Raw genomic sequence first — 25,203 nt, forward strand, 5'->3', positions numbered from 1 at the left:
GTCCGGCCAGGCCGAGCTGGCCTGGGCTGGGCTGGGCTGGGGGGTCTGGGAGGGGGGGTGTCCGGAGAGAAGGGAAGGCGAGTGGGAGGAGGCAGGGCTGCCCGGGAGGAGGGAGGCAGGAGGGAGGAGGCAGGGATGCTGCGCTGACAGCATCGGCAGAAGGGGCGGGCGCCCGCGTTTCCTCCTCCCTCCTCCAGCAGCCGGGCGGAGGGGAAGACGAGTCCGCCCGGGGCAGGCTGGACATCCCGCCGCCTTCGTTCCTCGCCGCCGCCGAGGGTCTCGGGTCTCCGCCGCGGTTAAGGGCGCGGGGCCGCGGCCAGGCGGGCAGGCTCCGCACCGCTGCCGCTCCAGCTGCCGCCGCTCCAGAAGCGCTCAGAGCTCCCGAGGGCTTTCTGCGGGGGGCCGCGCTGCTCCCCGAGCTGCCCGCATGGACGCGGCGCTGAAGCGGGGCCGGCCGGAGGAGCGGCTGGGTGAGGTTCCCCAGCCTCCTCCGCCACCCACGGGGAACGGGGACGAGGAAGAGATGGAGCCGGAGATGATGGAACAGGAGGAAGAGGAAGAGGAAGAGGGGGAGGAGGAGGTGGACCCCCGTATCCAGGTACGGGGTGGGGGACGGCGCGGAACCTTCTAGGGCAGTGTCTATGCGGGCTGCGGGACTGGGGTTGCAGCGCCCCACCCCCATTTCCAAGCTGTCTAGGTTCGGACACCCCCATCCAGACCTAACTGACACCCCCACCCTCCCCTATCCAGAACCACTCCCTCCCGTGAGTGGGTGCGGTACGCCCGCGTGGACTGCAGGCAGGGAAGGGGGCTGCTTAATTTGGGGCGGGGCTGGGGTTTGGGGAGACCAGGATGATTGAAGTGGGGTGGGAGGGGTCCGGACACCCCTTCCTGGGTGCGCGCCCCCCCCTCACTTTGCCTGCCGCACCCACGCGCGCTGCTCGTGGGCTCCCGCTGTTTGCAGCCTCCTCCAGCAGCATCTGGGGGTGGGAATGACTAGCGGTTCCGAGGGAGACGGACAACAAAGGACAAAAAGGGGGAGGGGGCGAGTGGGAGGCTCCCGGCCCAGCACCGGCTTGGCGGTGGGAGATTTAATTGCCCCCTCTACCCTTTGGGTCCATGACAAGTAGTAGTAGCTCTTCATTTCAAGGTCTGGCTACGAAATTGCAAAACCTCCCAGCTCTTTCCCTTTCTCGTGCACGGAGGGAGGACTTGTCCCGTGACCAGGGTATTCCCCCACCCTCGTGGGCATCGGTCACGGTGGGAGCAGATCTCCCCCAGGGGCATAGTCTGCCCAGGACCTCGGCTCTCCATAGCTGAGTCTGCAGGTGCCCCCTGGCCCCAGGTGGAGTGAGCCACCGGGTCATCCCCATAGAACTGTCTTCCCTCTCCCCTAATTCATTGTTAGCCAACGTGCTTTCATTGTCACTTCGGTGGGGCTGCGGCTGCAGGCCAGCCCCTTGGCCCGAGTCCTTCGGGCAAACCCTGCTTTATCCTCATTGTTGGGGTAGTGGTCAGCGAATAGGTAGCAGGGACCGGACGGATTGAAAGCCGTCCTACCGAAATAAGGAGGCATGGGGGCATTCTGGCTTCTGCGTCTTAAAAACAAGTTAAAAAAGACTGGAAGGTCAGAATCCAGGCAGGGCTCCAGGTTGGAGAACTCACCTTCTTCCCTCTCCCTCCTAAACACATACACACGGTACAATAAATTATTTGGCCAGCATCTTGCCTCTCCCTCCACCCCAGGGTCATTTTTCTATTGCTTAAAAGCTCTTATGCAATTGTTCTGAGCCCTAATTGGTTTTTCAGTTCACAAATCAATTAAAAGATCATTTAAGTCCGTGGATGGGGTTTGAATGAATTGTTGGAACCGATTAGCAAGATAAAGGTCAGAATGATGCTTTTGAATGAAAATATTCCATTTTAGACCCTTTGAATCCAGGGCTCCCCTCCTCCCCTTCTTGGAGGCTAGGTTCTTTGTTTCCAGAGTATAGAGACCATACAACTTTAACTCTCCCTTTTACAAACCCCAGTTTTCAGTGGAGAGGGCAGGGGCATAATAAAAGTTAGCCATTTTAAAAACAGCCAGTAAGATCACTTAGCTGGCAGGATTGAGTTTTGTTTTGTTTTAATCCATTCATTAACAAAGAAGGAAAATAAAAACCCTCAGCTCTTTCTGAGCAATCATCAGATGTCAGGCCTTTGATTTAAAGACTTACCAGTTTTGTGAGCTGGGTAGATTCTTGACCTCGATTTATTTTTGGACTTCTGGGCTTCCTTTCTTACCTTGTTAAAAAGACAGACAGTCAGCCCTTAGTGTTGGGTGATCACCAGCGCCAGGGTAGCCGATTCTGTTACTCTGAAGTCAGATTCCTGGAATAAATCTTTGTGCTTGGCATGCAAAGAGAAATAACCCTGGGTGGTATTATCAGGGAAAAAAGACTTAAGGTCTTAAAATCTTACATGTATTTGCAGACACACACATTAAAATAGTGATTTCATCATCTCCCTCTTTCCCCTTAACTAGAGACTTCTTTCATGGAAAGGTTTTTAAAACATGAGGAAGTTCATCCCTGTTTCTGTTTCTAGTTAACATTCCAGCGAGAGCCTGAGCTATTTTGGGGGGGTTGACTGTCAGGATTAATAATCCTCCCCTTCTCTTCTATTTTGTTCTTATTGTGTCTGCTTCCAGGTAAGAGACTATCTTTATGTTAAAAAACAACAACAAAAAACCAGAAAACTATCCATCTTAAAATGGAATGTTGTTAACCTTCTTTGTGTCATGTGATGACGCCTATGAGCTCTTTCTCACAAGAATGTTTTTAAACTATTGAAGAAAATGCTACATTTCAGTTAGAGATGAGTGAAAATAAAAATGCACAATTTTTACCCATCCAGGTTTGAAGACCCTTCTGTTAGGAGCCCCTGGTTTAAACTGTTTTCTTCTTTCCCCAGGGAGAACTGGAAAAACTAAATCAGTCCACAGATGACATCAACAGACGGGAAACTGAGCTTGAGGTCGGTGTTTTCTGGGTCCCCTTTCCCCCTTCTGTGAAAGGCTTTCCACCAGGGTCTTGTTTTGGGGGGCCTGTTGTTTGATTTGAATGGTTGTGAGATGATTGTTGGGGTCCTGTCCTTGGGAGCTTGGCAAGTAGCTTCCTGAAATAATTGAGTTCCCCTACTGTGGGTCAAGCGCTGGGCTTAAATCCCACAAGAGTTTTAGAATTAGACGGTAAACCGGTTCATTTTCTTCATGGCTACCCATCCGTCCCCTGTGCTTTTTTTAGGTAGTAGGTGGGCTTTTTCATCTATTGGAAAATCTGAACAATCTGTTTGTGGCAGCATTTAAATGATGATCTTGAGGGGAACCATCTGAATCCCCTAAATTGATCCAGTGTCTCTCAGCAAAGACGACCAAGCCTTTGAGAGAGAAAACAGACTGACTAGCTTTTGTGGCTGTGGGCAAATCACTTCCTCTCTGTGCACCTCAGTTTTCTCCTCTGTAAAATTGAGAGAGAAGAGAGTAGACGATTTCCAAGCCACTTCTAACTTTCAGTCTGACCTATAAGTGAAATGTAAACTAAAAGAGAAGAAAATCTCTGGGCTCCTCATTTGTCCCTGATTAGGACATTCGTAAATAGGATGTGAGTGTGAAAAGAATAATTTCATGGAATACCCTGCTAGCTTCAGTTTCTGAGTCTCAGATCTAGGCAGCTAGTAGTAGGTCCAGTAGATAGATCAATGGACCTGGTGTCAGGAAGATCTGAGTTCAAATCCAGCCTTAAACACTTACTAGCTCTGTAACCCTGGGCAAGTCACTTCACCCTGTTTGCCTCAGTTTTCTCACTTGTCAAATGATCTGGAGAAGGAAATGGCAAACCAGTCCAGTATCTCTGCCAATAAAACTGCAAATGGGATCATAAAGAGTCGGACACACAAAACAAACAAACAACAAAAAAGAGGCAGCTAGGTGGTGCAGTGGATAAAGCACCAGCCCTGGATTCAGGAGGACCTGAGTTCAAATCCAGCCTCAGACACTTGACGCTTACTAACTGTGTGACCCTGGGCAAGTCACTTAATCCTCATTGCCCAGCAAAAAACAACAACGATAACAACAACCACCACCAAACAAACAAAAAACAAACAATGAAGAGTCAGATATGACTGAACAACAAATCTAAGCTTGGAATGAGCCAATACAGATGTAGCAATCCAAATTGGGCCTGTGTTGCTTTGGGCTCCGATGGGGTAATGTCATTCTAGCTATGCACGTTAAGAGTGAATAATGAGGGGCAGCTAGATGGCACAGTGGTTAAAGCACTGGCCCTGGATTCAGGAGTACCTGAGTTCAAATCCGGCCTCAGACACTTGACACTTACTAGCTGTGTGACCCTGGGCAAGTCACTTAACCCCCATTGCCTGCAAAAAAACCCCAAAAAACAAAACAAACAAAAAAAGAGTGAATAATGAAAGAAATGGAGGATCATAAGTCTGGAGCAGGGTCTCTTCACTGTCTTGGTGTTATGGACCTCTTTCTGGGTGGGTCTGGTATAATCTATGGAGTCCTCAGAATCTTGGTTTTAAGTACATAAAATACACAAGATTACAAAAGAAACCAATTATATTGACCTAAGGATGGAATTCCTCTTATCTCTCAAGAAAATGGACCTCCTAAAATCTATCTAAGGATCCAGGTTAAGAACCTCTGATTTAGAAAGAGTATTGGCTAGTCCTGGGTTCAAATTCTGCCCCCGACAACTCTGTGACCTTGGACAAGTTTTTTTAATTTAGTTTTTTTTTTTTGGGGGGGGGAGCGGCAATGAGGGTTAAGTGACTTGCCCAGGGTCACACAGCTAGTTAAGTGTCAAGTGTCTGAGGCTGGATTTGAACTCAGGTCCTCCTGAATCCAAGGCCGGTGCTTTATCCACTGCGCCATCTAGCTGCCCGACCAGTTTTTTTTTAACCATATCTAGCACCAGTTTCCTCATCTATAAAATGAGAAGGTTGAACTACACAGTCTCCATCCCTTTCAGCTCTAGATCTATGACCTATCAGGAAGGAGGCTTGCAGGTAATTTGGGCCAACCCTTTAATTTTACAGATGAGGAGACTGAGGTTCAGAGAAGTCATCCAGGGTATTAAGGGGCCAAGGTGCAATGTGAACTTTTTTTCAGGTGGCTCGCACCACTGCTAAATTTTGTGCCCTTTTTGCAGGGGGCTGGGGAGGGGGCGGCATTTATAGAAATTTGTGGACACACTGAGTATGCAGGATGTTCCATAAATCTCAGTACAAGCTCAGGAATGAAAACTCAAACCTTGTGTATGAGTAAGAGGAGGGTTCTGAGAAGTGGAGTGGATCAGGCTATACTCTGGTGGGTGCAGGTGGCCATGGTGAAAAACTTCCCCCAGAGAGAGTTCTTGGTGACTGTGAATCTTTTCTTGATGTGTGAGGGTTATAGACTGTTTAACCTATTAATGATCAGGTATAAGCTTTCTTTCCAACCTTATTTTGGATGCACTTTGCTATTCCTAGACCAGGGGCAGCTATTGGGGTCTGTGCTTCCTGCCTCCCTGGACCTCCTTGGGCAGGTGTCATCCCGCTCTTGTATCCACCAGGTATGGGAGAGTGAGAAGTGAGGAATGCCAGTAATGATCATGTTGTGGTCCAGGGCTGCTGTGGAGGGTGGGGCTGTTGCTGTCTGGCTGATTTAATGGGTGTTGTGGCCAAGAGTGACTAATAGGCTTCGTAAGCACACTCGGGGCAGTGTGAGATCATGGGTTCATGGATTCAGAGATGCAAGGGACATTCAGAATGATCTAGTCTGACACCTTTATTTTGCAGATAGGGAAACTGGGGCTTCTAGAGGTCAGCCAACTTGCCCATATACCCTCAAAATAGAGCAGCTGGTCTTTGTCATGCCAAGGGATAGGGGAAGGCATTGTGGGAACTGGGATGTGGAAGTGATATATTCTGTCATATAGGGTTTAGCTATGTTGGTGTCCTTGGACACTTTTTATTGAATTTATGTTACTATTTAAAAGTTTTACTGATGTCATTGATTTTTTACACTATAGTCTTTCCCCCTTAATCCTCTCCACCTTTTTTTGAGAGAGGGGAGCCTGGACTTGTGAATTCATTAGTCTAGGGAATTGCCAGGTGAGAAAGCCTCTACTTATACAGATTGGTAATGTTCTGCAGCTGACACCCTTTACAGAGTTGCTGGGGCATTGAGTGGATAAGTGACTTGTCCAGGGTCACAGCCAGCAGGTGTCAGAGACAAAACTTGAACCCAGGTTTTTTTCTGACTCTGAGGCCAACCACAAAGAAAAAGAAAATCAGTGGAACAAAACTAATTGATACAGTGACTGTCTGATAGCATATGCTTCATTCTGTATCCATAGTCCTCCACTTCTGCAGGAGGAAAGTGGGACAATGAAAGAGAAATTTTTTTATTACTTTTTCTATCTTCTTACCTCCTGCCTTGGATTTTATGTCTATTGATACCCACTAGAGTCTTTGGTGCCATTTTTTGTACCATCTATTACTAGTGTTCTGGTGCCAACAGGTAGAAAGTCAAGGTATACAGAGGAATATTTATATTTGTAATATTATTAATATTTGTAACATTACATTTATAATACTATTTATAATAACTCAATTACATAGTGTTTAGCTGTCTACAAACTGCTTTCCTCAAAGAACCATTAAACTTATTTACATTAAGGGTCAGAAGACCCAGATTGAAATCTCAACTTGCTTAAAGCTGTGTGCCATTGGTCAAGTTTCTTTATCTCTCTGGGCCTCCATTTCCTCATGTATAAAATAAAGAGTTGGACTGAATATTCTTTTTGGGAGGGGGCTGAGGAAGGGAAGGGAAACCATGAAAGAAGTTCTTGGACTTGAGAGTGGCTCTAAGATACCAATCTCCTGAATATTCTTTTAAAAAAATCCACCAGGGGCAGCTGGGTGGTGCAGTGGATAGAGCACCAGTCCTGGAGTCAGGAGGACCTGAGTTCAAATCTGGCTTCAGATACTTAACACTTATTAGCTGTGTGACCATGGCCAAGTCACTTAACCCCAATTGCCTCACTTAAAAAAAACAAAACCAAAACCAAAAAAATCCACCAGTTATTTATTTATTTTCAACATTTTGAGTTCCAAATTCTCTCTCTCCCTTCAGTCCCTCCCCCACCCATTGAGAAGGCAGGTAATATGATCTCAGTTATTCCTGTGAATTAATATAAAACATTTCCATATTATCCACGTTGCAAAATAAAAACCAAGAAGAATAAAGAAAATGGAAAAATTCTGCTTTGATTTGCACTCAGAATTCATTAGTTCTCTCTCTGGAGGTGGATAGCATTTTTCTTCATGAGTTCTTCAGAATTGTCTTGGGTCATTGTATTGTTCACAGTCATTTATAGCTGATCATCAGGATTGCTGTTATTGTGTACAATGATCTGGTTCTGCTCCCTTCACTTTGCATTAGTTCATATGAATCTTCCCAGGATTTTTTGAATCTAGCCTGCTCTGTCTTTTCTTACAGCACAAGAGTATTCCATCACAATAACTTACCACAACTTTTTGGGTTGAATATTCTTTAAGGTTCCTTTCAGCTCTAAATCCTACAACAGTCAGGCAACCACCAAATTACTTTGTTCTTGGATAACAAACTACCTGTTATCATACTAAGAAAGTAGCAAGATGGAGTCAGGCATTGGAAGCCCTGAGTTCAAGTTCTACCACAGTTTGTCCTGTGACCTTGGTCGCGGTTTCCTCATCTGAAAATTGAGGATAACACTGGGTCCTAGAGGCACAGATTTAGAGCACAGAGGCCATCTTGTCTGACCCTCTAATTTAACAGATAAGGAAACTAAGGCTCAGAGAAAGTGAAATGACTTGTCTGAGGTCACATCTACCCTTCTTTATAAGACAATTGTGAAAATAAATTAGATAATATATTATGTAAATGAACCTTGGAGATTGCTAAGTGATAAACTGGGGCGGGGAGATGTCTTCTGTTTCTGCCTTGGGGTGGTGGCCTAGGTTTTTTTTTTTTTATGTTTTTATTTTATGAGGCTGGTGGGTGTTGGGTGTCTGGGGTTGGATTTTATTTTATTTTTGAGGCAATTGCGGTTAAGTGACTTGCCCAGGGTCACACAGCTAGTTAAGTGTTAAGTGTCTGAGGCTGGATTTGAACTCAGGTCCTCCTGACTCCAGGGCCGGTGCTCTATCCACTGCGCCACCTAGCTGCCCCGGTGGCCTAGGTTTTTATCGTGATGACTCTGGCCTAGTGTCCGAGCATGTACTGAGCAACTCCTTCTCCAAACCCTTTTTTACAGAATATAAAATATCCAAATGATGGATAGCTTCCAGTTCCTTTTGACCCCTCTGAACTCTGCTGTCTCTTTTTGACTTTGTCAACCCATCCAGATTAAACCTGAGGGGGCCCCTGAGGACCACATCTCTTCCATCTTTGAATGTGAAGGACGTTGGTCGTCCCCGGTACAGTGGATTTTTTTTTGGTAGGGCAGAAGGACATACTGGTATAGAGAAAGATAAGGCCTGGCCTGTGCTTTCACTAGTGGAGGGAACTCCCCTAGTGAGAAAACTCCCTCCTCCAGTGTAGGTTGGCACCTTTGCAATTTGTACTCTTGGAGAAATGCTTCCAGTGTTGAGCAGTTGTGACTTGCCCCAAATTTTTACAGCCAGTGTGTCATGGGTGTGACTTGAACTCAGGTTTTTCTGGCTTTGAGGTCAGCCCTCCATCTACTGACAGAGTGACGTAAGAGGAGGGGTAGTTGGCCTTGGGATCAGAGGGCCTTGGGCTTGAAGCACAGGTTACCTTACTATGGGCAAACCACTTCCTATTTTTGCATCTCTGCTCCCTTATCTGTAAAGAGAAAGGGTCCCCTTCAGCTTTAAATCTATGTTCCTATAATCCTAAATCATTTAACCAATCGGTGCCCCAAGTAAGTTTTTTTTTCCTACAAGGTATAGATGAGTTGACAATCTGTATCAGTTGGGGGAGTTACTTACACAGGCAGTTCCTGTAATGAAGAAACTAAAAGTCCAGATTTAGAAAAAGCCAAAATATTTATGTGTGATTAGCTTACAGTCACTTAACAAGAATGAGTCATAGACATATGGCATAAAGTAAAATGACTTATTAACTTTAATTTTTAAAAATTTAACTTTAAATTTTAATTTAAACATTTAATTTCTTTCTTTTTTTTGTGGAGCAATGGGGGTTAAGTGACTTGCCCAAGGTCACACAGCTAGTAAGTGTCAAGTGTCTGAGGCCTGATTTGAACTCTGGTACTCCTGAATCCAGGGCCAGTGCTCTATCCACTGTGCCACCTTGCTGCCCCCAACATTTAATTTCTTAATCCCTCTGAAAGCAGGTTTTCATATATTTGTCTTAAAGGGGAACAAAAACTACATTGCAAACTAAAATCCACAATGATTTCCAAACAGTAATGTAATGTAATCAGTAACTGCAACTTTCTTCAACGTCTTTATGAAAAAAACAAATTTAACCACAGTATGCAGCCAGGCAGGTTGGATTGAGTTTGGCCTCTTTTGTGCACTTTGTGAAGTTATCCCAGGCCAGATGCACAGCTAGAAGTCAGTCAGACCAAGGGAGGAGGAGGAAGAGGAGGGGAAGGGCCAGTGTCAGCTACAAACTGGATTGTTTGGTCCTGAGTAATCAATAGCTGACTGTGCATCCTGGGGGAAGGGCAGGTTGTAGTTTCCCTACAGTGACTCCTTACACTCTCTGGTATTAAATACAAACGACTCTGGTTGGCATTTAAAACCTTTCACAGTCCATGGCAATTTATCTGCTGGGGGGGATGGGAGAGATTGGGATTGAGCGCATATGTAATGGGATCAGCCTTGACAAGGTGAAGGAGAGAATGGGAGATCATGTCAAGGGATTTTTCCATGAAGGAAATGAGAGAAGAAGGAATTTATAAAGAGTGGTCTCAATTTTTGAAGGCAGAGGCAGAGAGAGGGGAGAGAGGAAGATAGGGGAGAGATGGGAGAGACAGAGACAGACAGGAACAGAGAGAGGCAGAGACATACGCAGGGAGAGACAGGGAGAAAGAGAATCGAGGGGGAGGTACTGGAAGTTTTTAGGAAGGAAAAAGTTTAGAATATCGTCTGTGGGGCCTGCCTTGTTGCAGTGAGACACAACTGAGGTTGGAAAGCATGAACATATACCCAGTCAGCATAGTTTGGAGACCTCAGCAGCTAATGAGTAGGACTGGGGAAAACTATCGACTGAACTTTGGCAAGAGGATAGGAAAAGGGAGCAAGGCATTTGAAAGCAGAGGATGGTGCAGGTTGAAATGGCCAACTCTTGGGCTGAGGAAGGAAAGTGAAGTCAGAGGAAGAATGTGGTCTGAGGAAACCCTGAGGGTTGGAGGAATTGAAGGTTTGGTGGGGGCAAAGGACAGATTCAGGAGGGATGAAGACTAGAACGCGGTAGAACGAAAATAAGTACGACATTGAAGACAACTATTTAGTTGCAGGAATTTTGGGGGGCAGAGAAAGTACAGAATTGGTTCTAAAACTCTGAGTCCGACCCTAGACGCTGAAGGGAATTAAAACCTGCCATATGCTTGTTATTCTGTTGGCATTATGAATTGTTGTTAATAAAATTGAAAATGTTTTCCAAAAGGTGGAGTTTTATAAGTTGTTTGAAAAAATAAGGTCTGAGGGGCAGCTAGGTGGCGCAGTGGATTCAGGAAGTCCTGAGTTCAAATTTGGCCTCAGACACTTGACACTTACTAGCTGTGTGACCCTGGGCAAGTCACTTAACCCCAATTGCCTCACTTAAAAAAAAAAAAAAAGGTCTGCTTTCTGATTGACCTTTAGGCTCTTCCACCTGTAGCCAGGTCTCTGGACCACTGGGAAGATGGCCCATTGTTGTATACAAACTGTGAAGTGCGTGAGTTCTTGACAACATGCTGGGTTAGTAATTTGGTTATTTGTCTACAGGAAGCTAACTTCCTTCCTTCCTTCCTTCCTTCCTTCCTTCCTTCCTTCCTTCCTTCCTTCCTTCCTTCCTTCCTTCCTTCCTTCCTTCCTTCCTTCCTTCCCTCCTTCCTTCCCTCCTTCCTTCCCTCCTTCCTTCCTTCCCTCCTTCCTTCCCTCCTTCCCTCCTTCCTTCCCTCTTTCCCTCCTTCCTTCCCTCTTTCCTTCCTTCCTTCCCTCTTTCCTTCCTTCCTTCCCTCTTTCCTTCCTTCCTTCCCTCTTTCCTTCCTTCCTTCCCTCTTTCCTTCCTTCCTTCCCTCCTTCCTTCCTTCCTTCCCTCCTTCCTTCCTTCCTCCCTTCCTCTAGAGCAGGGAAATAGCAGTTAGCTTACATTTCCTCTCTGCTCCAAGGAGGGAGGTTTCCCTTATCACATGTGATCCTTGAGGCTCCTCTGGGGTAAGTTGTACAAATAGTAATAGAGTCAAGATAGAAGGGGATGGGGGGCAGCTAGGTGGCGCAGTGGATAAAGCACCAGCCCTGGATTCAGGAGGACCTGAGTTCAAATCCAGCCTCAGACACTTGACACTTACTAGCTGTGTGACAATGGGCAAGTCACTTAACCCCCATTGCCCCACACACACACAAAAAAAAAAAGATAGAAGGGGATGCAAACAAACAGGGCAGTTTGGTTACTACCTTGTTAAACTTTATATAAAATGTCTGTGTTTGATTAACTTCATAATAAATGGGGGAAAAGACAGCTCACAGAGTCTTCAATTGTACATTTACACCTGGAAGGAACTTTAGAGGGCATTTTGTCCAATCCTCTTGTTTTCCAGATGCAGGTACTAAAGCTCAGAGAGCTTAAATGACTCCTGGGATTTGAACCTAAGTCCTATGACCCCGAATCTAGCACCCATGGGACATAGGGGTAGCCAGGTGGCATAGTGGATAGGCTGGAGTCAGGAAGAACTGAGTTCAAATCCAGCCTCGGACACTTCACTAGCTGTGCAACTCCAGGTCACTTAAGCTCTGTTTGCCTGAGTTTCCTTAGCTGCAAAATGGGAGTAATAACAGAACCTGCCTTCCAGGGTTGTTGTAAGGATCAGATAAAATCATATTTATTTTGTCTCTTTTTCCATATTTATTTTTAAAGTGCTTGGCGCATAGTAGGTGCTGTAGAAATGGCTTATTCCCTTCCCTTTCCCGTGGATTCCGAATCGGAAGGATCTAGGAGGTTGTCTAGTCCTTCCCTTCTACCCCCGCCTTATTTTACTGACGTGGAAGCTGAGTTGCCCAATGTCACACAGGTAATATACTTGTCAGAGGCATCCTGCCCACATCAAACCTACATCTTAGGTCTCCATATCCAATCCCTTTCCTCTCTACCTTCTGTCTTTTTATAGAGTATTTTAAAGTAGGCAAAGTACTTTGCCGTCATTTTCATTATTCCCATTTTACAAATGAGGAAGGCTGAGTCTCAGATAATCAAAGGATTTTATTTGGATGTGGGAAGAACGTTTCTCAAAGAACTCATAAATCTTGAATTGACAATGTCTAGAGCAAAGAGGCTGGGCTCACCCAACTCCCTGTCGACCTACCAAAGTGCATGAGCATGTTCTTCCAACTCTTCTCTCCCTCCTTTCCACCATTCTTTCTTCCAAGTTGAGAGGGGGAAGGATCTCTGAAGACCAGTCCCTGGCTAGCTCCCTCTGAATATTGAGTGGTTTAAATTTCTCAATGAACATTTATCTTAGACACTTTAATGTTGTGGTTTGTATGCTTGGGTTTAATGAATTAAATGTTATCGAACCCACTCATCCCTTTGGCCTGGATCCCGGCTCTCTTTAGCTGAAGCCCTCCTTGGCGAGAACTTCCCTAATATACCCATGGCCAGATAAATGCTTCCGACTGTAAAGGCAACATTGCTTTGTGTGATGCATGTGTTCTTAACGCAGGAGCCTTTGTGTAATTTGTAAAGGCAAATCTGCAGGACCTGCAGGAAAGAGTCACTTTCATTTCCTTAAAGGAAAATGGATTTTTTTACATTCTTGCCCAGTTTTTGTGGCTATATTTGGCTTATCTAAGGTATTAATGTTTGTTCTGACAGAGAGACAGAGGGAGAGAGGGGGAGGGGGAGACAAACAGACATGGCCCCAGGAGAGACAATAAGGAGAACATCCATGGTTTGTATCCTAGCCCTGGCCAAATAGACTCCCTATGGATTCTTTTTTTTTGGGGGGGGGGAGGCAGGGCAATGAGGGTCAAGTGACTTGCTCAGGGTCACACAGCTACTAAGTGTCAAGTGTCTGAGGCTGGATTTGATCTCAGGTCCTCCTGAATCCAGGGCCAGTGCTTTATCCACTGCACCACCTAGCTGCCCCCTCCCTGTGGATTCTTGCTTCAGATGACTGTGAATCGAACCAAACTTACATATGATGGATGAACCCTGGACGTGTTCATTTGTCCCTCTTCTCACTCTGTTCCCACAATGTATTTTGTGGCAGAACTGAAAAAGGCAAGATGGGTCCTTCCTCATTTGGCTGGATGTTGGAGCACAAGAATGTCTTCTCATTTTCCCCTTTTGAAGTTTACCAGCAGATATTGAGATAACGATGTGGTTGGTTCGAGGGGCTAGGCCACTCTTGTCTTAGACTTTCTCTTTCAAGGCTTGTCAGCAGCATTAAAACTAGGGTCTTTCAGCTGGGGCTTTGACCTAAGGTGTTTAGGAGGGAGGGAGCTTTTTCTTTGTGATGCCATCTATGGCCCTAGAATTATAGGATCATAGATTAGAGCAGAAAGGATCCTTAGGGGCTCTTGATCTACAGATGACGAAACAGAGGCCCACAGAGACTGTGACATGCCCAAGCTCACAGTGGCAAAAGTTGTCAGGTGGGATTGAGTGGGAGAGAAAGTAGGTTATGGGGGAGAAGACAAAGGAATGAGATAGTGGACAGGCAGAAGACAGAGGTTGGGGGAATGGGACACCCCCTCTCCCCATCTGACTGTAACCATATCTTTGGACTATCTTTTTTCAAGTGCTCCCCTCCCCAACTGTTTTTGCCCTAGAAGAATTCAGTCAATCAACAAATACTTCTTAAGTGCTCACTGTGTGCTAGATACTGCACTAAGTGTTCAAAGAGTTCCATGTTCCACCTCTGCTTGTCCAGTATTATAGCAGGGATATTGATTTAGACACACCTTGAGGGGCAGCTAGGTGGCGCAGTGGATAGAGAACCGGCCCTGGATTCAGGAGTACCTGAGTCCAAATCTGGCCTCAGACACTTGACACTTACTAGCTGTGTGACCCTGGGCAAGTCACTTAACCCCCATTGCCCTGCAAAAAACCCCAAAACCCCCCAAAAACAAAACCAAACAAAAAAACAAAGAAATAGACACACCTTGGCCTACATTACCTACAAACCCAGGTCCCTCTGAGCTTCTGAGATCGCGTGACCTCTTCCTTCTCCCCCGCTGGAGTGACCTTCTAAGTAGCCGCACTTGTGTTCACCAGGCAGGTTAAGAATTAACTCATCAGACAGAAAGAAGGAATTTCTGATTAGCTAAGACAGTGACTCTGAAAAAGCCAAGTCTGAAAAAGCCACAGCACGAGTGAGTAGTGTGAATGGAGACAGCAAAATTCACCACAAGGAAGGCTCATGGATTGTGCTCTTGACACTGCTTTCTTTGCAAGCTGGTGAAAAGGTGGAATGTTATTCAGGAACTTAAACATCTGACAAAATGTAAGGTGGTTTGTCAAGGTCCAAGCCCAGGCATGAACATGAGGGATCAGAAGGTGCTCTCCAGAGGACAGCTAGGTGGCTCAGTGGATAAAACACTGACCCTGGATTCAGGAGGACCTGAGTTCAAATCTGGCCTCAGACACTTGAAACTTACTAGATGTGTGACCCTGGGCAAGTCAGTTAACCCTCATTGCCCTGCCAAAAAAAAAAAAAAAAAGGCCAAGACCACCCCACCCTTTTCCTAAATTGACCTATTTCAGGGTCTGACCTTAGTCCCTTCAACTCACTTTTCTCTTTATTCCTTCTTCTGTTTCCATTTTTTTAAAGTTTAGAGAGTATAGAAGTCCTAAGTCTCCTGGACATAAATTTAACATTTTTTAAAAGACAATATTCCACTTAAAGGTGAGCTCAGAGTATAGCCTGTGGACTGGTTAATTTTGCTTGTCTCCATCCTTAAGCATAGAATCCTGAAGTTTTCTTTTTTTCTTTTTCTTTTTTTTGGGTGAGGCAATTGGAGTTAAGTGACTTGCCCAGGGTCACCTGAAGTTTTAATAAGAGCCTTGACAGTGGAAGCAGAGTCTGACCTTGGGCAAGTGGTTTAACTTCCTTGGGCCTCAGTTTCTTGGTCTGTAAAATGGGGTGGTTGAACGAACTAGATGGCTTCTTCCATATTTTGGCTTTATGGTAAAAAAAAAAAGAAAACAAAAACCAAGCTTCTTTAATGGGTAAGTTGGAATTCCTATAGGGTAAAGTTGAGCCTCTATGGTGGCTGCTCCAGTTGGTCATTTTAGTCACTTGTCCGGGGCCTTTTAAAACACTGAGTTCCAGGGGCAGCTCAGTGGCACAGTGGATAGAGCACCAGCCCTGGATTCAGAAGGTCATGAGTTCAAATCCGGCCTCAGACACTTGACACTTACTAGCTGTGTGACCCTGGGCAAGTCACTTAACCCCAATTGCCTCACCAAAAAACAAACAAAAAAACCCAAAACAAAACCAAAACCAAAACCAAAACACTTAGTTCCAGGAAGGGAGATAGTAGGGTGCAGTAGGAGGATCTGGGTTTGGGACCTTGGGCAAATCAATCACTTCATCCCTCTGGGGCCTCTGATTCCTCACTGGTCGCCAAATGGGAATAATGATCTCTTTATTACCTTCCTCAAGGGGCTTAATTATTCATCCAAAATGGAGACGTCCCTAACGTATTTTCAAGTGTCTGATTTCAGGAGTCTGGTTTCCTTTCCTTGATTTATAGCTCTGCTTAAAACAGATTTTCACATTGTGGTTAAATTCCATGTAGTTTCTGGCCCGTGCAGTAAAAACAAAGTAACTGAAAGCGAGTTCCTGCCTCCCTCTCCTCCCTCCTATCTTTCCTGGAACCAAAAATATTCTTTTCTAAAATGGAAAACCTCCAATAGACTCCCCCTAGAAGAATGTGAACTCCTTGAAAACGGGGATTGTTGTCTTCCTTCTCTCTTTGTACATCCAGCATTTAACACAGTGCTTTGCACCTAGTAAGCACTTAAAAAACCCTTTTTCCTTCCTTCATTCAATATACTAATATCCAATAACTCTTTGCCAGGTCCCTGCTGGGTCACTCATTCGTAAGGCTCACCATCCCTTGCAACTCCTCGTTTGGCCTGTGATGTGCTTTGTTGAACAGGGTAGAGTGATGAAAATCAGTCCCAACCTTCTACATCAAGCCTTCCCTAACTCCTCTTCAATTCAGAGCCTTCCCTCTGTTAATGAATTTCTATTTTATCCTTCATATAGCTTGCTTTGTATATATTGATAAGCATGTTAGACCATAAGCTTCTTGAGGGCAGGGTCTGTTTTTGGCCTCTCTTTGTATCTCCAGTGCTTAGCACATAGTAGGCACTTAACAAATGTTTGTTAAATAAATGAACGAATGATTGTAGGGTCAAGTCACCCTGTGTACCTGGGGAGAAACAAGTAAAGTTCTAAGTACCATATGTTAGGCAACAGGATGATTGAGGTCAAGATGGTTCTTAGTCTCCAGAACCCTTAGGGGTAGGTAGGTGGTGCACCAGATAAAGCATTGGCCCTGGAGTCAGGAGGACCTGAATTCAAATCTCACCTCGGACACTTGCTAGCTGTGTGCCCCTGGGCAAGTCACTTAACCCCAATTGCCTTAAACATCCGGGGTCATCTCTAGTCATCCTGATGTATATCTTGCCCCTGGACCCAGATGGCTCTGGAGGAGGGAGTGAGCTTAGTGACCTTGCACAGCCCGCCCTCACTGAAAGTCGCGTCATCACCCCCATGTCATGGTCAAGTGAGGGGACATGGGTTCTAATCCCGATACTGTTGATAGTCTGCTGTGTGACCTTAGGTAAGTTAATAAACCTCTCTGGACTTGAGTTTTCTCCTTTTTTTGAATGAAGGGGGTTAGACTGGATAATCTCTAAGAGTCCTTCCACCTGTACAGTCTTTGCTCTGGGGCTACCTTTGAGGAAAGTAGAAAGTCAGAGACCAAGACTAGAAATGTACGAGTCACAAGGGGACTTTCCATCCCTCTTGGACCATGTCACAGGGGCCACCTTGCTCCCTTCACCAGGCCTGGGGTGCCTTCCCTCCCCCTGCTGCCCCTTAGCATCCCTGGCTTCCTTGAAATGGAAAGGAATGAAGGTTAGGTCTGTGATTTCATGAGGATTGGTGAAAGGGACTCATTCTACTAATGCAGCTCAGCAATTCTCTAAACTTAGAGGCTTAGAAAGTGCCTGGGGTATTGAGAGAGAGGTTAGGGACTTACCCAGGGTCACACACCCAGGCTTTGCCAGAGGTGAGGGACTTGAACCCAGAAGCCCTGGTTTTCCTCAAAGCACAACCCAGCTGCTCCCTTCTGCATGAAGCCTTACAGGCATCTACCCCCTACACCACTCCCTCTACCCTTTTCCTCTTCCACTTTTTGCTGTGGGGGTGAGGAAAGAGGAAGGGGAAGGAGAGTATTTGAAGCCAGTGGAATGACCATACCACTGTCCTTCATCTTTTTTTTTTTTTTTTTTTTTAGTGAGGCAATTGGGGTTAGGTGACTTGCCCAGGGTCACACAGCTAGTAAGTGTTAAGTGTCTGAGGCCGGATTGGAACTCAGGTACTCCTGACTCCAGGGCCGGTGCTCTATCCACTGCGCCACCTAGCTGCCCCTCCCCATCCTTCATCTTGAGCACTATTTAAAATGTTGGGGAGTTTTGTGCACTTTGAGGAGAGAATAAAACAATACTTTGAAAGCAAAAATTGGCCAGGAAGGTGTGATTTTTTTAAAAGCTGGAAACTGAAGAAAAAGCGATGGCTGATCTTGTCACTGAGCCTGACGCTCACCTGCAGACAGCCCTTCCTGTGTGCGGCCTTCTGTAGCCAGAGCATCCCAAGACTTCCTCTTGCTCATGGCTCCCACTAGAATTGTGGAGAGTACTTGTCTGTTTCGTCTACCGTCCTCCAGCAGAACGGATACTAAGACAACATCTTATCTTTCCTCTTCTAGGAGTAGGCTGCCATCCTTTTGGGTACTTTGTTCTAACTTGAAAAATTGTCTGGGGAGGTTGTTCCCAGCAAAAGGCACAATCATAACAGATCAACCCCCTCCCAATCATCTTGTATAGCTGGCTATTCATCAAGCTCGTTGGATTTAAAATAGACTGATTACATTGGGGGAAATTCTAGTGTCTTTGCGTTGGAGTTCATCTATCCGATGGCTTCCTTGTCCAGGGAGCCCTTAAAACCCTTGCATCCCACATTATTTTTAAAAAAAATCTTAGGGGGCAGCTAGGTGGCGCAGTGGATAAAGCACTGGTCCTGGATTCAGGAGTACCTGAGTTCAAGTACAGCCTCAGACACTTGACACTTACTAACTGTGTGACCCTGGGCAAGTCACTTAACCCCCATGGCCCTGCAAAAAAAAAAAAAAAAAATCTTACCATCATTTCCAAACTATGACTGCCCCCTCTTGCCTCCCTAAAGACAGCCCAAGTAAGAAGGAATTTTTAAAAAGAAAGAAAGTGGGGGAGGCTAGGTGTGTGACCCTGGGCAAGTCACTTAACCCCAATTGCCTCACCAAAAAACAAACAAACAAACAAAAAAAGAGTTATCTCAAAAGAAAGAAAGTGGGAAAGAAAGCAGTTTTGTAAAATGAATCAATACATCACCTCTACCTGGCAGTATTTGCAGTGAAGGGGAGCACTCTGGGAGTGTTCGCAATGATGAGACCTGAATTGAACATTTGTACGAGGAAAACAGGTATGCAGGAATGATCTGGAAGAAGACCATAAACCATTTTAGGGAAAGGCCTGTGCCACCTCCCCTGGTGCCTGGCATAGTGTTCTTAGTAGATGTTGGTAATTGTTCTGCCTTACCAAGATCCTGCTAACCAGCCATGACCTCCAGCCATTTTGGGGGATGTGGCAGCTTCCAAAGAGGAGCCCTTTTCTCCATTCCCCCTTTTCTTCCATAGGATCATAGATTTGGAGTGGGAAGGGATCTGAAAATTTCCCCATTCCAGCTCCTCATATCACAGAGGAGAATATTGAAGCCCATTGAGGTTAAGTGACTTGTCCAGGGTCACATAGCTACTAAGGCAGAATTTGAATTTGGGTCTTCCTGACTCCCAATTCAATGCTCTATTCCACACTCTCTCTCAAGGGAGAATTATAGTTAGACACACAAGCCCAAGGAATAGGAACAGGAGACTATAGACTGGAGATTCATGCTCCCACAAAAGGACACTTCTTTTGCAGGACCTTAGTAAAAGTGTACCTCCTTTTCTTAGGATGGGGGTTGGCCTAGAAAAATCTGGGCTGTGTCTATTAAGAGGTCTACCCTGGGCCTCAGGGATGGGTGCCAAAGAAAGGATTTGTAGGAGCTGAGTTTCAACCTCATCCCAATTAAATTGTATGTGTGAGAGAGAAATCTCAGTGGACAAGCTACACCTTGGTGACCTGGGCCTGCAGGGCCTGCCTGGCTGTGGTGGGGCTTTTTTGTACTGTTACCTTTGGTTTGCCCCTTCAGGGTTTTATGCAAACTTGGCCTTTTAGAAAATAACCTGGCTCTTCCCTGTAAGCTTGTGTCTATCTGGTTGAACTAAGTAAAACTTGGCAGTGGATGCTGAAATTCACCTGGTCTGAATTCTAATTCAACAAATAATTATTAAGCACCTGCTGTGTGGCCAGGTACTCTGCTAGGTATTGTGGATACAGGAAAAAAGGAAATATTCCCTGTCCTCAGGGAGCTTACATTCCATTGGTGGGGTTAGATCATATTTACAGTTAAGAAGATACAAGATTGGGAGCAGCTAGGTGGTGCAGTGGATAGAGAACCAGCCCTGGATTTAGGAGGACCTGAGTTCAAATGCAGCCTCAGATACTTGACACTTACTAGCTGTGTGACCCTGGGCAAGTCACTTAACCCATGTTGCCTCGACAAGAAAGAAAGAAAGAAAGAAAGGAAGGAAGGAAGGAAGAAAGGAAGAAAGGAAGGAAGGAAGGAAGGAAGGAAGGAAGGAAGGAAGGAAGGAAGGAAGGAAGGAAGGAAGGAAGGAAGAAAGGAAGGAAGAAAGGAAGGAAGAAAGGAAGGAAGAAAGGAAGGAAGAAAGGAAGGAAGAAAGAAGATTGTTTCAAGAGGAAAAGAGCCCTGGGAGGGTCAGGAGAGGGCTTGCCTGGGAGAGAAGTATCACTGGAGGGATATTTGGAAAGTCTAGGCATGAGGAACCTCTTGATGATGGTGTGGAGGCGGGAGATGGTAGGAGCTGGTCAGAGGCTGGTCGAAAGGTCGTTGGGGGGCCAGATGGGAGAGGACTTTGAGTGCCTGGTTGAGAAGTTATGCTGCATGAAGCCAGGCCTTTCTAGGCCAAACCCAATGACTGTAACAATCTCTTGAAATAATAACCTGTTTTGTGCTTTTCTGTTGGTTAACTCATCCATTCCTGTTAATGATTTAATTAATAATCATAATGAACGATTACTATAATAAATATAACCTTAATATATAAACACAATACAAATGGATTATATTAATATGTTGGTTATGATATTATGTATTAATTATTGATTTATAGTTCCAGTTTTGAGTTTGTTTTTACATAGTTGTTTCCTTGTTTCTCTTCCATTAGATGTTAAGCTCCTTGAGGGTAGGGACTTATTTTTGTTTCCCTGGCACTCAGGATAGTGCTTGGCACATAGTAGGTGCTTAATAAATGACTGGTCCCCACAACACTTGGGAGAGATGTTCCTCTACCCCCATTTCTCCAATGAGCAAACCAAGGCACAGTTAAACAATCTGTCCAAAGGTACAGTGCTGTCTGGGTGAAGTGTGGTGTGCAGGAGCCAAGCCCTTTCCCTCCTGGTCTGTCTTCCTTTCGTTTTGTTCCTCTTTTGAGGCTGCCTGAATTTGCCTCATTTTATACAGCTGGTTTTCCCGTAGCTGAACAATAGGGGTGCTTTCACAAAACACCCTCCCTCCAGCATCCCAAGGCCAGAAATACTGGAACAGGTAGGGTGTGGGATCTCTCTGAAACGCTTAGGCTGAATGAATTGCTCCCGTAGCCTGATTCACCTCACGGATGTGACATACTTCTCAAATTTCAAAATTTGAAACTTTATCTGGGCAGATGGGATCCCCTGGGTGCCGATTAGTTAGTTGCTATAGCTGAATTCTTTTTTTTTTTTTTCTTGGTGGATAAGAGATCTGTCTGTTCTCCTGAGCAGGCCTGGGCCCAACCACTCCCTCCATGTGCCATATGGAGACCAGCTGCAGCCGAATGCAGACTGAAGCCATGCCCGTGTCCTAATCCCTGTGCACAAATGAACCTGCAATGACGGCAGCCCATGGCTGCTCCCTTGTACTGGGAAGGAGGCTGTAAATTGCAGATGGGTTAGTGACAAATGCTGGCTTCCTAGGCCCATAAAGAAAGATTCAAAGACATTTTTTACTACTTAGGTTGAAGCAAACTTTTATTACATGCAAAACCCGCCCCCCCCCAAAACCCCAAACCTCTAAATCATTGGTGTCTGTAATTTCTATTGTTTGGTCATTTTCAGTTGTGTCTGACTTTTTGTGACCCCTTTTGGGGTTTTCTTGGCAGAGATGCTGGGATGGTTTACCGTTTCCTTCTCCAGCTTGTTTTACAGATGAGGAAACTGAGGTAAACAGGGTTAAGTGACTTGCCCAGGGTCACACAGCTAGTGAGAGTCTAAGGCAGATTTGAACTTAGGTCTTCATGGCCCTCTATCCACCGTGCCACCCAGCTGCCTCTGGTGCCAACAAACAGGGCTTTATTTCCAGGGACGGAAATTTCCCTAGAGTTGTTCCCTATAGCTTGAAGGCTCCCCTCCCTCCACCTCTTCACCTCTTAGAATTGCTAGCTTCCTTCAAAGCTTGGTTTAGACTCCACATTCTAGCTTGTCCCAGCTGATTGTTAAATTTTCAGTGGGAGCTTTTATACCTCAGAAAAAGGAAAATTCTACAAATCAGGGCTTGAGTTACTGTTTTCTTAATTGTCTGGGCTTAAGATGGTGGTGGAGTAATTGTTAATAATGCAGGTTAAACTTTAAAATGGTTTATGGGTATTTTTTTTTTTGAAAGCTGGTGGTTAAACATTTACCAGCACCCTCCTGGATGGACCTTTTCTTGTTTCCTCTTCTTCTCCCCTCCTCCCCTATCTCCCTGAAATTGCCTTGTAGTTAGAGCATTGATTAAGAGCTGAAAAGGACTCTGGGGGGGTGGGGGTAGGGGTGACTAAATCCAATCCCCTCATTTTACAGATAAGGAAAGTGAGAGCTGTGTTCACAACCAGGAAGTGAGATTTGAACCCAAATTTTCCTGACTCTGGGTCCATTATATTTTTTGGACAAATCTATAGATGTATGTGAGACTTCTCTCATAAAAACCTGTTTAGGGGGCAGCTAGGTAGCACAGTGGATAAAGCACTGTCTCTGGATTCAGTAGGACCTGAGTTCAAATCTGGCCTCAGACACTTGACACTTACTAGCTATGCGACCCTGGGCAAGTCACTTTTAACCCCAATTGCCTCACTAAAAACAAACAAACAAAAAACCCAACTCTTTAGCTTTTGTCTTTGTGACCCCATCCCTGGCACACAGTAGGCCCATGATAAGTACTTTTTGATTGCTTAGGTTCCCTTATTTGTAGGCACTGTACTTTTTGTTTTTGGTGTGATCAAGCACCTTCTCTATTTTCAGATTTCCCATCTTCAGTGTTTGGGAGCCAAGAGGGCACTTTCAGGGTTCTCTTCATGTGAATTGCTGAGAAGTGCGTGTATTTTTTTTTTTTAAGTTTCCATTCTTAAAGGATGGGAGGTGGTAGGATCCTGGTGTTTTAGTCTGAAGGAACAAGGAAGTCCCCTTATTTTATAAATGTTCAAATCAAGCCTCAGAGTGACTTTCCCAAGATCATGCAGGTGAAGGGCAGTGGGATGTAGGGAGCAAGAAGGCAACAAGCTTTATTAAGCAACCAGGCGCTGTGCTTAACACTTTACAGTTATCTGATTTGATCCTCACAACAACCTTGGGAGGTAAGTGCTGTTATGAGCCCCATTTTACAGTTGAGGAAACTGAGGCAGAGAGAGGTTAAGTGACTAACTCAGGGTCCCACAGCTATTAAATGTGTGAGGCTGGATTTGAACTCAGGTCTTCCTTATTCCAGGTCTAGCGCCCTGTGCATTGTGGCACCACCTAGCTGCCCAAGACAGTATTGGATAGTATACTGGATGGGAAGGTTGATTTCTCTCCAATGTATGTATCTTGTATGTACATAGTAGCTTTTATGTTGTCTCCCTTATTAAAAGGTGCTCCTTGAGGGTAAAAACTGTTTCTGCTTCTCTTTGTATCCCTAGGGCTTAGCACAGCTCCTCACATGCAGTAAGCACCTAATGAATGCTTATAGTCCAGTCAACAAGCATTTAATAAGCACCTACTATGTGCCAGGCATCATTGCTAAGTGCTAGGGATACAAACAAAAGCAAAAGATAGTCCCTTCGGGGGTAGCTAGGTGGCACAGTGGATAGAGCACCGGCCCTGGATTCAGGAGGACCTGAGTTCAAATCCGGCCTCAGACACATGACACTTACTAGTTGTGTGACCCTGGGCAAGTCACTTAACTCTCCTTGCCCTGCCCGAAACAAAACAAAAACAGTCCCTGCCCTCAAGGAGCTCACAGTCTAGTGGGAGAGAACATGAAAACAACTAGGTAAGAATGAGATACAGACAGGAAAAATCGGAGATCCTCAATAGAGGGGAAGAAGGAACATTGTGGGAGATTGGGGAAGGTGGGTTTTGGGCTGGGACTCAGAGGAAACTGGGGGTCAGAGATGCTCTAGGAAGGAGAGCATTCGAAGCATTGGTGACACCAGAAAAAATGTCTCGAGTTGGGGGTGGTGGGGTCTTGGGCGAGGAGCAGCACGGAGGCTGGTGTCCCTTGTAAGACTCACTGAATTGGAGCCACAAAGACCTGGGCTCTTTGGCATGAACTGTGTGACCCACAACAAGCCCCTCACCTTCTCTTGGCCTCAGTTTCCCCGTCCGTAAGATGAGGGAGTCGGGCCAGTTGGCCTTTAAGGTCCCTTTCAGATGTAGAACTGGGATCCCCGATTCGGGATCTTGAACTTGACAACCCCTTGGTTTTTCTGCTGCTCTATGTTCTCTCTCTCAACAGACTTAGGTTGACTCTCAGACTGAGTTACTCTCCCTCTTTTTAATAGAAAGAAAAAAAGGAAAAGACTTGATTGCCCAGTTAGTTTAATCAGGAAGGTGGTTAGGAGTGGACTTAACTGTTAGCCCCTTTGGGTAGCTATCGTGAGAATTTGGACAGCATCAGTTTTATGCATTACTGTGGGCAATTTGCCGTCTACACTTAAGGGGGAAGGTGCTGCTGATGTTGAGTTAAGCCTTGTGGAAACTGCTTAGATCTCTTCGGTGGTCGGACACAAGGGGATGTGGTAGTACTCTTTGTCTCTGTCCATATTTACTAACAAAAAACTTGCTTTGGTTAGAACGACAGAAGAGTCAGAGGGCCCAGGGAGCCCTTCTGAGTTACTGTTATTGTTTCTAGACTTGCTGGTGCAGGCAATTGAAGTTTTCCTTCCTCTCTCATCCTTTATCTTAGACTCTCCCCACCCCCACCTCCGGATTCTCCTGTTTTATGATTTCGTCTGAAAAGAATCTTCAATCGGGATGCTTCTCCGAGCAGTACAAAGCTCTCTCGGGTTACATAACTGTCAGAGATCCAGCTTCAGGGGAATGGGGGCGGTGGTAGGCTTTGTCTCTCAAATTTTGTCATCTGCTCTCTCTCTATAAATTTTAATTATAAACTCAGAGCTGGCTATTTTAGGGCTGTTACTGGAGAAACACAAAAGCTGTTCTTGGTCTCACTTTGTCTATCTCTTATGATTTCCAAGAGGTCTCAGCTAACCATCTCCTGAGCCCTTTCCCCTTCCCCCATCCCCCAAACTCGACTC

General features: G+C 45.4%; 1 protein-coding gene across 2 annotated transcripts in view; it reads left to right on the forward strand.

Moving 5' to 3' along the window:
- Positions 1–215: 215 nt before the first annotated feature.
- Positions 216–25,203, forward strand: part of SH3BP5 (SH3 domain binding protein 5) — an 89,560-nt gene continuing 64,572 nt past the window's right edge. For both annotated transcript variants that reach the window (XM_043966836.1, XM_043966837.1), the window contains exons 1-2: positions 216–598; positions 2,956–3,018. In XM_043966836.1, the coding sequence (XP_043822771.1) occupies positions 428–598; positions 2,956–3,018 (234 nt within the window). In that variant the 5' untranslated portion in view covers positions 216–427. The remainder of the gene's footprint in view (positions 599–2,955; positions 3,019–25,203) is intronic.

The sequence above is a fragment of the Dromiciops gliroides genome, chromosome 5 (genome assembly GCF_019393635.1).
Source record: "Dromiciops gliroides isolate mDroGli1 chromosome 5, mDroGli1.pri, whole genome shotgun sequence".
Classification (NCBI taxonomy): Eukaryota; Metazoa; Chordata; class Mammalia; order Microbiotheria; family Microbiotheriidae; genus Dromiciops; species Dromiciops gliroides.